The sequence below is a fragment of the Triturus cristatus genome, chromosome 10 (genome assembly GCF_964204655.1).
Source record: "Triturus cristatus chromosome 10, aTriCri1.1, whole genome shotgun sequence".
NCBI classification, from domain to species: Eukaryota; Metazoa; Chordata; class Amphibia; order Caudata; family Salamandridae; genus Triturus; species Triturus cristatus.
In genome coordinates this window covers 529,034,459-529,046,921 of record NC_140593.1, presented here as the reverse complement: position 1 = coordinate 529,046,921, position 12,463 = coordinate 529,034,459, and the positions used below count along the sequence as shown (strand labels likewise).

The following is a 12,463-nucleotide window of genomic DNA, read 5'->3' as shown; positions in this document are numbered from 1 at the left end:
AGTGACCAACCAGAAAGAGAATGACATTAATGAATAAAGGACTGGCAAATGAAGCAGGGAAGTAGCAAATAAATAAAAAAACTACGCTATCCCGACGTCTTTCCATGTGGATGCTCTAAACTGGGCAGGGCTCATGTGCACTTGAACTAGCAATGCTTTCGGCTGCTGAAGCCGAGCTGCTTTCTGGAGCATGCGCAGTGCAGCCGACAGGGGTGGGAGGAGGTGGGGGCAGAGGGGTGGGAGAGTGAGGGGGACCACATCACTTGGTTGTCTCTATGCTAAGCTGCCGAGTCGAGAGCCGGTTGCCAAGCAGTTATCATTGTTACTGTGACGATTGCAGAGACTGTTGCTAATTGAGAAGCCAGCATCCTTCCTCCAGCGCCGGCTTGGGCTTCAAAGACCATTTTTGGATTTTTAAAGGAAGGGGCATTTTCACCAAACATTTTGCAACGAACTAGTTATCGATTGCCGTGGCGGAGAAGGGGCTGCTCCGTGTTTATTTGTCTTCCGCTTCTGGGCGCACGCTCTCTTTAGTGCTGTTTGGAACTGCGGTGGGCACCAGGAGTGAACATGACCACCGCTAAAGAACCAAACCCGCCAGCAAAAACAGCTCACCAGCAAGAACAGGTAAACCTGTTGTGTTGTTTTTTTAAAAAAAAAAAACATTTGATTGGGTATTTGAGGGTATTGCATGCCCCACGTTCGCCATCTGATCTGCAGCTCAGCAGCTGGAATTAGTGCGGCTGGCCAGCTGTGCTCTGCGATTTTGGTTATTGCTAGTTCAACAGCTTGCCTCTTAGAATGCGTAATTCCGACAGCCGTGTTTTCTTTTCTTCCAGTGGAAATCCGTTCTAAAAAAATATACGTAGACTCTTCTTTGGAAGTTGCTGCGCGGGAGGGTCTTCGAAGCACCTTGTGGTTTGTTAACGGAAAAAGACTAATGAATGTATTTTGGGGTTTGACGCCTGATAAACGTGTGGAAAGTGCGTGTGGTTTCAGCGTTCACGAGCTTCCCACGGGGTCCGCGTGCACACGTTGGGCTTCCTTTCCACCGCCAGGTTCCCCTCAAGACTTGCCCTGCCGGTGCCTTTGGGTAGCGGGCACCGTGGAGAGGCAACTTTGGCAGCTGAGGCGGTGGGCAGCGTGCTATTATGAGTACCTGGGGGTATGCCTAGGAACACTACAGCGTGAGGGAGGTACGGGAGACATGGTGCGGAAGCGCCTGTACGGATAGGCAGCAGTGTGCGTGTGGTACCCGGATGCACGACCGCTGCCGCGCTCCCTGGGGGAATTTAGAGGTGCCTCCAGGTTGAAGAAGACGGCTTTTGGTTGCCCCATCAAGATTCTGTAAAATACCTTTTCCGCTCGAAAAACGACTTAAGTTATGAGGAGTCTTCAGGGAGAATCGCCATTTATCCGAGAGTTATGCAATGCAGTTTTCTTTTTTTAATCAACGATTCTACTGGTTGTAGCAGATGGGGGAGGGGCGTGGGTAGCTGCGGTGGCCCCAAGGAGGGTGATGAGGGGATGGTGGAGACAACGACTTGGGGATCTCTAGTGCAGGACCCCATGGGTGCCCTTATGTTCGACACTCAAAATAGCTGTCCACGGATAAACCCTCAAAACAAAACTGCTACTTTTTATACAATACTTGGAAGCTCATTCATTTACTATTAACAACTCCTAAACTTTCATGCTTGGAATAAAACATTAGCGATCTTGTGCACACAGTAGCTGTTTTATGTTAAGATATTTTAAGTGCATACCGCGCTTGGTTACTTTTCGACTGAGATGAATGCATTGACGCTTCCCAGCGTAACTGCACTGATGGGAGACGTCTACCCATTCGTAACGTACAAGAGAGGAAGATGTGTGAAAACCTGCCCTGCACAAATGTTTTTTTAGATAATGTGCGCCTGTTTCATCTATAAGTAACAAAACAAAAAAATCTGCACCCACAATTTGTCTCACTTTTATGAGTCGCAAAGCGAAAGGCGTGACAATGTGCAGGACACCATCGGAATGGAAAACTCTTGGCTCATGTAGAGAGGAGAGAAGTGTTGAATTTTTAATGGGCAAGCAAGAAAAAGCACTATCGCATGTTAGTGTAGGATCCCGAGTTCAGAATTTTCCGAGGCGCCGCTGCCTTCTTTGACAGGGACCCTGACTGCCAACACAGTGAAGGCAATGTCATGCTGTCATCAACATGCTATTGTAACATTGACGCACCAGCGCCCTTCAGCCCATTTTTTGCGTGCAGTGTTATGGAAGGCAGAGGTTAGCATCATCTTTCCATAAAATAAAATTATTGAGTGGTGTAGTAAACTATGCAAAAGTTGGTCGCACACTGCTCGTCACACCAGCAAGTTGCCCCAAAGGACTGTGGTAAATGTAGTGGCGACGGCGGGTACGCCTATGCCACGATGTGTAAAAAGAACAGTATGTGTTGCGTTAGCCATCCCTGGACACGTGTTTCGAGGTAGTTGCCTCTCGTCAGCAGGGAGCAGGTCAGTGTAAAGGGGTGCCGTGTGGACTGCCAAAATGTAATTAAAACAGGTCAAGTACCTCTCATGGCGCGCAGGTGCAGATCCAAGGCTCGTCAGCCCGTTGGCTCAAGGGAGCCGTAATAAATTATGCAAAAGTTGGTCGCACACTGCTCGTCACACCAGCAAGTTGCCCCAAAGGACTGTGGTAAATGTAGTGGCGACGGCGGGTACGCCTATGCCACGATGTGTAAAAAGAACAGTATGTGTTGCGTTAGCCATCCCTGGACACGTGTTTCGAGGTAGTTGCCTCTCGTCAGCAGGGAGCAGGTCAGTGTAAAGGGGTGCCGTGTGGACTGCCAAAATGTAATTAAAACAGGTCAAGTACCTCTCATGGCGCGCAGGTGCAGATCCAAGGCTCGTCAGCCCGTTGGCTCAAGGGAGCCGTAATAAATTATGCAAAAGTTGGTCGCACACTGCTCGTCACACCAGCAAGTTGCCCCAAAGGACTGTGGTAAATGTAGTGGCGACGGCGGGTACGCCTATGCCACGATGTGTAAAAAGAACAGTATGTGTTGCGTTAGCCATCCCTGGACACGTGTTTCGAGGTAGTTGCCTCTCGTCAGCAGGGAGCAGGTCAGTGTAAAGGGGTGCCGTGTGGACTGCCAAAATGTAATTAAAACAGGTCAAGTACCTCTCATGGCGCGCAGGTGCAGATCCAAGGCTCGTCAGCCCGTTGGCTCAAGGGAGCCGTAATAAATTATGCAAAAGTTGGTCGCACACTGCTCGTCACACCAGCAAGTTGCCCCAAAGGACTGTGGTAAATGTAGTGGCGACGGCGGGTACGCCTATGCCACGATGTGTAAAAAGAACAGTATGTGTTGCGTTAGCCATCCCTGGACACGTGTTTCGAGGTAGTTGCCTCTCGTCAGCAGGGAGCAGGTCAGTGTAAAGGGGTGCCGTGTGGACTGCCAAAATGTAATTAAAACAGGTCAAGTACCTCTCATGGCGCGCAGGTGCAGATCCAAGGCTCGTCAGCCCGTTGGCTCAAGGGAGCCGTAATAAATTATGCAAAAGTTGGCACCAGCGCCCTTCAGCCCATTTTTTGCGTGCAGTGTTATGGAAGGCAGAGGTTAGCATCATCTTTCCATAAAATAAAATTATTGAGTGGTGTAGTAAACTACTTCTCTGCTATTCCTACTGTAGTGCTCTGTTGGAATGTATCATGACATCATAGAATGCCAGAGTGCCTATCTGTGTTTAGAGTGTCAGTTGATCATCTCAGGCTGAGCTGCTGGGAGCCTGCTCCTGGTGGGGCTGCATCTGTATCTTCTATCCTCTCCTACTGACCTATCTTAGAACCAAGCTACAATAAAGGATTATTCAATCATACAGAAGGACTCTGTATCTTCCTTTACTACAAGTGGCATTTTGAAAGTCGCAGAAAGCGCACAGCTTATCTTTTGTGCAAATTCTCACTTTACAATCAATACCGGCAAGAATATATGGAAAATATGATGCCACGATGTAATGTTTCACTTTCTAAAGTGTGAGTGACTTTGACTATCCGCGTCACATGTTATTAGAGCTAGACGAGAAATGTGATCCCCACTGTTAGAACATTGCAACTGAAGAAAGCTGGGTCACCTACCAAAGTCATCGGAGTCACCTCCAGTGAGAGTGTTCAACCCAAAACACAGTATGCAGAATATCCCTATGTTAAGAGAGGTTGATTCACCTCCAGTGAGAGTGTTCAACCCAAAACACAGCAGACAGAATATCCCTATGTTAAGAGAGGTTGATTCACCTCCAGTGAGAGTGTTCAACCCAAAACACAGCAGACAGAATATCCCTATGTTAAGAGAGGTTGATTCACCTCCAGTGAGAGTGTTCAACCCAAAACACAGTATGCAGAATATCCATATGTTAAGAGAGGTTCAAAAAGTAAGAGGTGCTCTCTATAATGTAGGATTCTTTTCTTGAAACTATGAAATGGTTGAGTAGACCCCTACTTGAAGCTGGGCAAAGACGCAAAATAAAGTATCCCCCACCTTTAGGAAAAGCCCATCCGGTATCCTTCACTGTGACACCTCAGTGATCCAATCTCAATTTTTTAATTCACTTGCCAATATCTTGTGTGAAAATTGAAGTTGAGGCCTTGTCTCACCTTCAAGAGTCTTAGGAAATACCGACAAGAGAATGGCTCAAGGAGAATATGGGTTCTACATGACATTTTCTGTTTACATTAGTTTCATGCTTACAAACATTGTACGGAATTTCTCGCCTGCAAAATTCATAAAATGTTATGAATTGTGCTAGAGCAAAATTAAATATGGTTACAAATTAGGCTAAAATCATTTCCCTAAAACATTTAAAGATTATCAGCAGAAATGTCAAGAACTGATTTGCAGGAAGTACAAATAGAAAAAGCTCATTGGCAATACTGAAGACCCAACTCTCATTGAAAATGGAAGTCTCTTAGATGTTTCAAATGTCTGTTGATCCCCCTTTGCTTAAGCATCTTCACTTGATCATCCCAGATGTATGAACATGAAGAAAGTACATATCTGATCATTTAAAGTACCACATAGAACCAGTTTGTTTTGTGCTGTTCTCTGTGGGCATTTGGTAGGAGAAACTCTGAAAGGATAAAATGATGTTGACGTTCTGTGTCTCACCATAAAAAACAAAAAGATGGGCTCTCTTTTTCATGTTCTCAAGAGCCGCCCTATATCCACTTCATACACTAGAATGTTTACATCTCTGTATCTATTCCTTGAAACTAAATATGCGTTTGTCAATAAGCCTACAGTTAGAACACACATAATAGGTTGTACTGTAATATGAGATAAAGATATTTTGAATTTAAATAATATTTAATATTAGAGCTAGACTGTGTCTTCTGCATTGAATTATTGAAATTGATTTGGGTCATAATTGAATGGACGAGGTGGAAGGGGTGGCGATAAAGGAATCGTTTTAGTGTGCAGAACAGCCAATGAGAATGAGGTTGGACAGTGGTCTAATGGTGTACATGTAGTATGCCGATGCAGCAAAACCAAGTGTTTTTGTGAGGGCATTGAAGGTTCCAGAGGTGCTAGATGGTGAGGTGACCTCCTTTACCGGGGACGCAGTGTCTGCACCTCTGTGCATCAAGGTGTAGATGGAGGGCTCGGCACAGCCCCGGAGGCATGGGACATGTGGAAGAAGAAGCAGCATGGCTTGTTAAAAACAGACCAGAGTGTAGTATGGAAACTGCTAAAGGAGATGGGCCAAGTAGAAGGGCAACATCATTCTGTATTTAGTCAGAGTTGGAATAGCTAAAAATCTGAGAAGGAAGCAGTGAAGTACACAAGGAAAAGTAATCAATCTGAAAGTTTGGTAGGATTTTGCTAACAGATATGACCAGAAATCTAGTAGAAAATAGTCTACAGGAGCACACATTGAAGCATTTGTTAAATATTTGTGCAACCCACACAAAGAGATACAATTAGGAGCCAAACTAGAGAATAATATAGACAATGGAAAGTGCATAAAAAAAAGAAAAAAGGACTGAGGCCAGAGTGTCAAGTACAAGAATGATGTGATGTTAAATGTGGACAGATTCTTATTTGATAACCAGGTTTATTCTTTGAACTGTACTACGAAGACACAGACGTTATAAGACTCGGCAGGTTTTCTGACGATTCTGCATTGTCATTTTCTAATTTGGCTATTCGAGGTCTATGTCATACAAACGGATAGGGCCTGTAAGTGCAAAAATGACACCAAATATCAGTAAGTCTGATGTCTTTGAATCAATCAATCAGGGGTTTGCAAAGGGCACTACTCACTCTTTAGGGTCTCAAGGCACGGGGGTGCAGCTCCATTGGGGTCATCTGAAGAGCCAAGTCTTGAGGTCTTTCCTGAACTGGAGCAGTGTAGGGCTTTGCCGGAGATGGGGGAGGAGGTCATTCCAGTACGTGGCTGCTAGGTGGGAGAAGGACTTTCCACCCGCTCTGGTCCTGTAGAAGCTTGGAACGGTGGCTAGGGACAGGTCAACCGATCAGAGGTTTCTCTTGGGGGCGTGAAAGGAGGGACGGTTGTTGAGGTATTCTGGTCTTCTATCACGAGATCACTAATTTAAACAAAATAAACAACCACCATATATCACTTGATATAGCAACACTGGAAATGCAAAATCTGGGCCACATTTAGGCCGATTAAGGGTGTGGTAAAAGTATGTGTCCTCCTTCTAATTCCCCTGCAGAAGGATGTGCCAGATGTAGATGAGGGGCTACGGTCAGCATCGCTGACCAAAGCCATGTCTGCATGCCAGGCAAGTGTGGCCAGCTAAGAGGAAACCCATCAGTTTTCCATGGTTGGAGAGTGGAGTGGGAGGTTAGATGTCTCTGCCAGCTTGAGCCCACACCTCCATTTGAGAAGAAAAATGCTATGCAGTGGCCGCTACTTTCTGCCACTTCTCCCATTTCTTTGGGCATATGATAACCCAGTGTAATGCACTAAAATAATTCAGTGTAAAAGTAATGTAACAAATATCACACCAAATATTAAAAACATTGTTTACCAATTAAATCATTGAATATAACTATAGGGTCAAAGCCCCTACATGCATGATGGGCCATATTTGGAAGGAAGCTGACACTGAAAAAGTTAGTAAAAGTGACATTATGGTTTCCAACTAAACTCAAAGAGCCTTTGACATATACTGGTTAAGGATCCAAGTGCCCTTAAACTCACCCAATGCAATGCTGATCAATTATACATAAACTATGCTGACATCCTAAGTGACACTTTTATGCTTATGCTAACGACACACAACTGATTTTTGACTTTGATAGTCATGCCACTTGTCAGACTATCTGTTCCTTTATCATTGATGGATGGTAAACAACTTTTAGTACTGAATACATCTAAAAGAGAGTTCCTTTTAAGACCCACTGACATTGTGAATGTGTGCTCTTTTGATTGGCATTTCATTATGGGTCATGTCCCCTCCCCATCAACCCCAGTCTGCAATCTTGAAATATACTTTGCTTCCAATCTATCTTTAAAAAACCGAGTTGCTAAGGTATGCAGATCCTGCTTTGGCTACTTAAAAGTTTGATATAATTATTCCTTTTCCTCAACAGCCAGTTTCATGTTTCTACCACCAATGCCCTGGTCAAATCTAGATTGGTCTACCGTAATTCAGTTTACATTCCAGACATTCTTCTGCACCATTAGAAGTGATGCACAACACGGCTGTTCTCCTGATATCCAGTCTCCCAAAATATGCTCACATTTAACCTGTTCCAAAGCATTTACACAGGCTTCCCTTCAAAATCTGAATTCTGTTTAAAGCAATGGTTAATGTTCACAAAGCTAATCGTTTACAGTCTCTCAATTTTCTAAATCCTCATGGAATATTCTTAATCGTACAGTTAGTTTCCTCACTAAAACCTGTTGGCCATCCTTAGATTATGCACAATGACTTTTGAAGACAGGACTTTCTTAAATGGTGAGGTCAAAGCCCAGGAACTCCCTTTCTCATTCTCTCTGCACAGAAACAGCTTTACTTCAGTTTGCAAAACAACTGAGAACATTCCTATATAGTGATAAATCATTGACTCCCGACTTTCACTTGCGTCCATGACCAACATTGCACCAAGAAACCACAGTGATTATAAATTTCATACCATTGACCATTACATATGGAAATATCAATAATGTCATTGATGAGGTCAGCTGAACAGACAATTGATGATATTAGCAACTACCTAATTGGTTGAGTATAAAGAGTGGTAACAGAAGGACATATGCATATTTTGCACGATTGAAGAATAGGTAAAGGCTATAGGTCTTAATCTTAAAATCAAACATACATATGGACCCACAGGTTTACTATCCCACAGAGGTCCAGATATTCATAGTCTTGGAATTGCCTGGAAATTTGCTCCAGTTGCAGTCTTCCAAGCATAATCATGGACAACTTTTGCGAATCCCCTTTTCACAGGCAAAAATAAACACATATAGTTTCACATTGGAAAAGCTATTTTGCTGTGAAGATACCTGGAACCCTGTCATTTTTAGGGTTATTCTCATCCCATTCCATCTCTGGAAATTGATCTACTTTGCTGCCCACAGCTTGAGTAAATCACCATACATTTCCTTGATGGAAATGGATCGGAAATTGATTTGTCAGTACACACAAACGTAGGTTCTTGAGTGCACACAAACCTTTAGGGCAATCCCACTCGGAACATAACACGGCGATGTACTCCCACCGAAAGTTTCATGTGAATCTTATAATGAAGACAGAGCCCACTTATTCAAATTATAGAAGTAGTTTAGTATTTGTAAAAAATACTATTACTACGTGTAAGTTAGACTTACCTTACAAATTATTTTGTGACTCAAGCCCTGTGTCATTACAACATATGTAGAAACGGGCAGATTAAAAGGACAGGACAGTCGTTATTTGTGTTCAATTTAATTGTAGCATAGCTTTCCCTTTAATACCTCCTGTAAAAGAGTACAAAATTGAGGGGACAGTCTGACTGATTCTCCCTTGAAACCGAATTTAGTAGATGGGCTTATTTGCCTGCCCCTTTTCAATATAACATTAGTGTGAAGGCCCAGCACGCAATATTGTAGTCAGGAACGAGTATGTACTAATAGCATAGTGAAGAAACCTTGCATTGGCACTAATACAAATGTACTTCTCATAATTTCTGAGAGCTGGAAGTTTATATATCTATGTTTTCATGTGCTAAACTGTGATTCTGTGGGATAGGGAGGACACAATTTGACTCAGTTCCATCTTCCACTGTAAGGAGCTTGGACAGAGGCAGAGAAGTGAGGATATATATTTCCATTACATCTCTAATAGCCTCTTACTGTCCCATCTTTGGATGTTTCTTGTCATGTTTCATGTAAGATATTCTTATTATTCAATTGACAATAGTGACTGTGTGGTTATGCTTAGCGATCGGGTTCCATTGGAAAGGTGTTTTTGGTTTTCTTATATGCCATTTGACAAAAGCTTGCATTTTATGATGGTAATCCTCTTACCAAGTGTGAAGTACAGGGTGTAATAACTTGATGATAGTTTTTATTCTTGACCGTGAGAATCTGTTTGTGAAAATGTGTTTGGGACAGTGTAATACACCATTCACGGTTAAGGTGAATATTTAGTGCAATTACTTTCTGAAAGCTATAGGGTCTTGTGCCAAGACATTTCGGGCCATATGTAGGTAGGCCAATACCGGTCGGTAACGGCCGATTTTCGGTAAATATACCGTTACCGACCGGTATTTAGGCTTTTGAGATGTAGGGGGATCATTTCTGTATTCGGTAATTTACCGAATCGGTAAAATTACCGAATCGGTAATCTTACTGATTCGGTAAATACCGAATACAGAAATGAGATGTAGGGGGAGTGTGTGGTGGGTGTGGGGATTCGTTATTTACCACCAACTGAAAGTTGGTGGTAAATAAAGAATGTCCCTGTTTATGCATTATTTGGCCCTTATATGTGTGCAATGTGGCAGACACACATGCCCTCAGGGCATGTATGTGTGCCACATGTGCACACATGCAGGAATCAGGGGTGCAACAGGGTGTCAATGTGACACCATGCCACCCTTGATTGAGCTCCCCCCATTACCGATTCGGTATTTACCGATTCGGTAATGGTAACTGGCTTCCCATTGATTCCTATGGGCCTCCTGGCCCATAGGAATCAATGAGATACAGGTTACCATTACCGAATCGGTAAATACCGATTCTAAAATACCGACACTTACCGATTTGGTATTTTTTTACCTACATTACATTTACCGATTCATAAATACCGAATCGGTAAAATTTGGTATTTAAGAATCGGTAAATGTAATTTACCTACATAAGGCCCTTCATCTCTTAACTTGCAGCACCATATCATACCATTATATCTCATGATGACGTAATATTACACACAGTCGCTAGCACGATGGCTCAGTGAGTTATGCAGACAGTGATGGCATTCGATGTGACCAGCGTGTCACAAGTTTAAATTCCAGCAGGACTAACTTCGCCCTCCCCCATATCACGGTTGAAAACTGAGTACTGTTTAACTCGCCAATAGTAACGCCTATTATTTGCAGAGTTTATACATGGCAAAAACCTTCTAAAGAAGCACTACATAAAACAGGTTATTGTTATTATATCATCCCATATCATAAATCATGGAGGTCAGATCGAGACTCGAGACCCACCACTTCTAACCCCTTGATTCAAGTATTGTCCTGTTTTCCTCACTTCGACCACACTCACTTGTGAACTGTGCTTCCCAGATATTCAATAGTGAATAATATCCATGCTTAATTAGGCTTGAGCGTATGATGTCTATTAGTCCTCGTAAATGCCTATGGGATACAGTCATTATAATCACAATCAACCCAGCTGTGTAACTAACCATGCAGCCTGGACTTTGCAACCCATGAAAATCTATGCTATGAATTTTTTGTTCCTTGGAGGAGTCGGAATTGCTCAATGTGGCTCTTGCCATATATTCCAACTCAAACCCTTTGAGCCTTCAAGCAAATAAATTATGCAGTATGCAAAATATATGCCAAATAAACAAAAAAGCGATATTGAAGTATACCCTGCTTTTCGATAAAATAACTAGATGTGAGCTGAACTTGTGGAGTTTTACTCTGTGGAATTCAACGAAGTTACCTCAAAACTCCGCAAGATTCCACAAGACACGGAATTTCGGTCCATTGCACTGATTTTTTTTTACGCCGGGAGCTTGTCGTGTGCTGTAAAATCAGCATGCATGGCACTACATGGAGTGCTAGAGGGTGCTGATTCTTTCTGCCACTGGAGTAGATTTTCTACTCGAGTGGCAGCTTTTGAAACGTGAGAGGCAACGTTTTCATAGTGACCTGCCACGATTCCCCTCGTTGAGAAATCTCGCCGGGAGGGGTCTAGCGCTCGTTTTTTCTCGCTCGCACTTACCAACTTAACGCTGGCGAGCCGCATGCGAGAAGGACTCCACCAAGTGGAGGTTGGTGGTGTTTTTGTCTAACACCGCATATCAAGTGGAGCAAGGAGTGGGTAAAACTCCATGAACTCCACCCGGGGAGCGGAGTTTACCACCCACCCCTAAAAATAAGACACCACATACCCTACTGTATTATATCATACCATAAAATACTCCATCAGACGATGTCATTCCGTTAAAAAAAATAGAGTATAAAGAAAAGAGTAGCAGTGACTTCATAAGCATCACGATGTATGCAAACGTCCCGCACAGGACATTTAGCAAACTGTGGTTTGTGCTTGTGTGGTAATTAATAACATTTTTAATCTACGGGGTGTGCAGCATTCAGATGCAACTGGGAACCCAGAGTTCATTTATGTATATTGAAAATCGGATTCATGTCTGTGTATATTAGAATTCATTTAAAATCTTGTCCCCATTAGGAAGTCAGCATATCAATGAAACTAGCAATATAAACCAATCAAACCTTAATAAGGGAAATAAATACTATGGAAAAGTTCATATTTTTCAAGCGTGTGCCAAGAAAGTATTTAATCTCTAAGTATAAATGTGTCTTCAGCATAATGAAACGCAAGTATTTGATGGGCAGACCATTTCCGGTGATTTTCTGCACAGAGTTCAAGGGCTGTTTCAGCAGATCCTGTAAAGCTAAGTCGCGGCCCCAAATCCAATCTGGTTAGAAGACACAACGAGATAAGACATTTGTTTGTGGAGTTCTTACTATCAATTCGGCATGGAAAGGATCAGGTGACGTCCAAATCCTACGGTATTTGGGTTTTAGCAAACATGCTTACATGAAATACTGTGTTTGCCTTAATCAGAGTAAATAATCCCGAATTTGGCTTGGCTTTACAGCAGAGGAGCAGCGCGAGCCCGAAACGACTGTAAACAGTAAGGCTTTGCAAATTTCTTATAAAATCTGGATTTGCTTCTGATGCAAAAAAAACAACAG

General features: G+C 43.0%; 1 protein-coding gene across 4 annotated transcripts in view; it reads left to right on the top strand.

The window, feature by feature from the left end:
* DPP6 (dipeptidyl peptidase like 6) overlaps nt 1-12,463 on the top strand; it is a 2,129,336-nt gene that overhangs the window by 730,395 nt on the left and 1,386,478 nt on the right. The window contains exon 1 of one of the 4 annotated variants that reach the window (XM_085631997.1): nt 222-627. The exons of the other annotated variants lie outside the window; for them this stretch is intronic. Coding sequence (XP_085488123.1) covers nt 571-627 — 57 coding nt within the window. The 5' untranslated portion in view covers nt 222-570. Of the gene's footprint in view, nt 1-221; nt 628-12,463 lie in introns of those variants that run through there. 4 annotated transcript variants of the gene reach the window in all.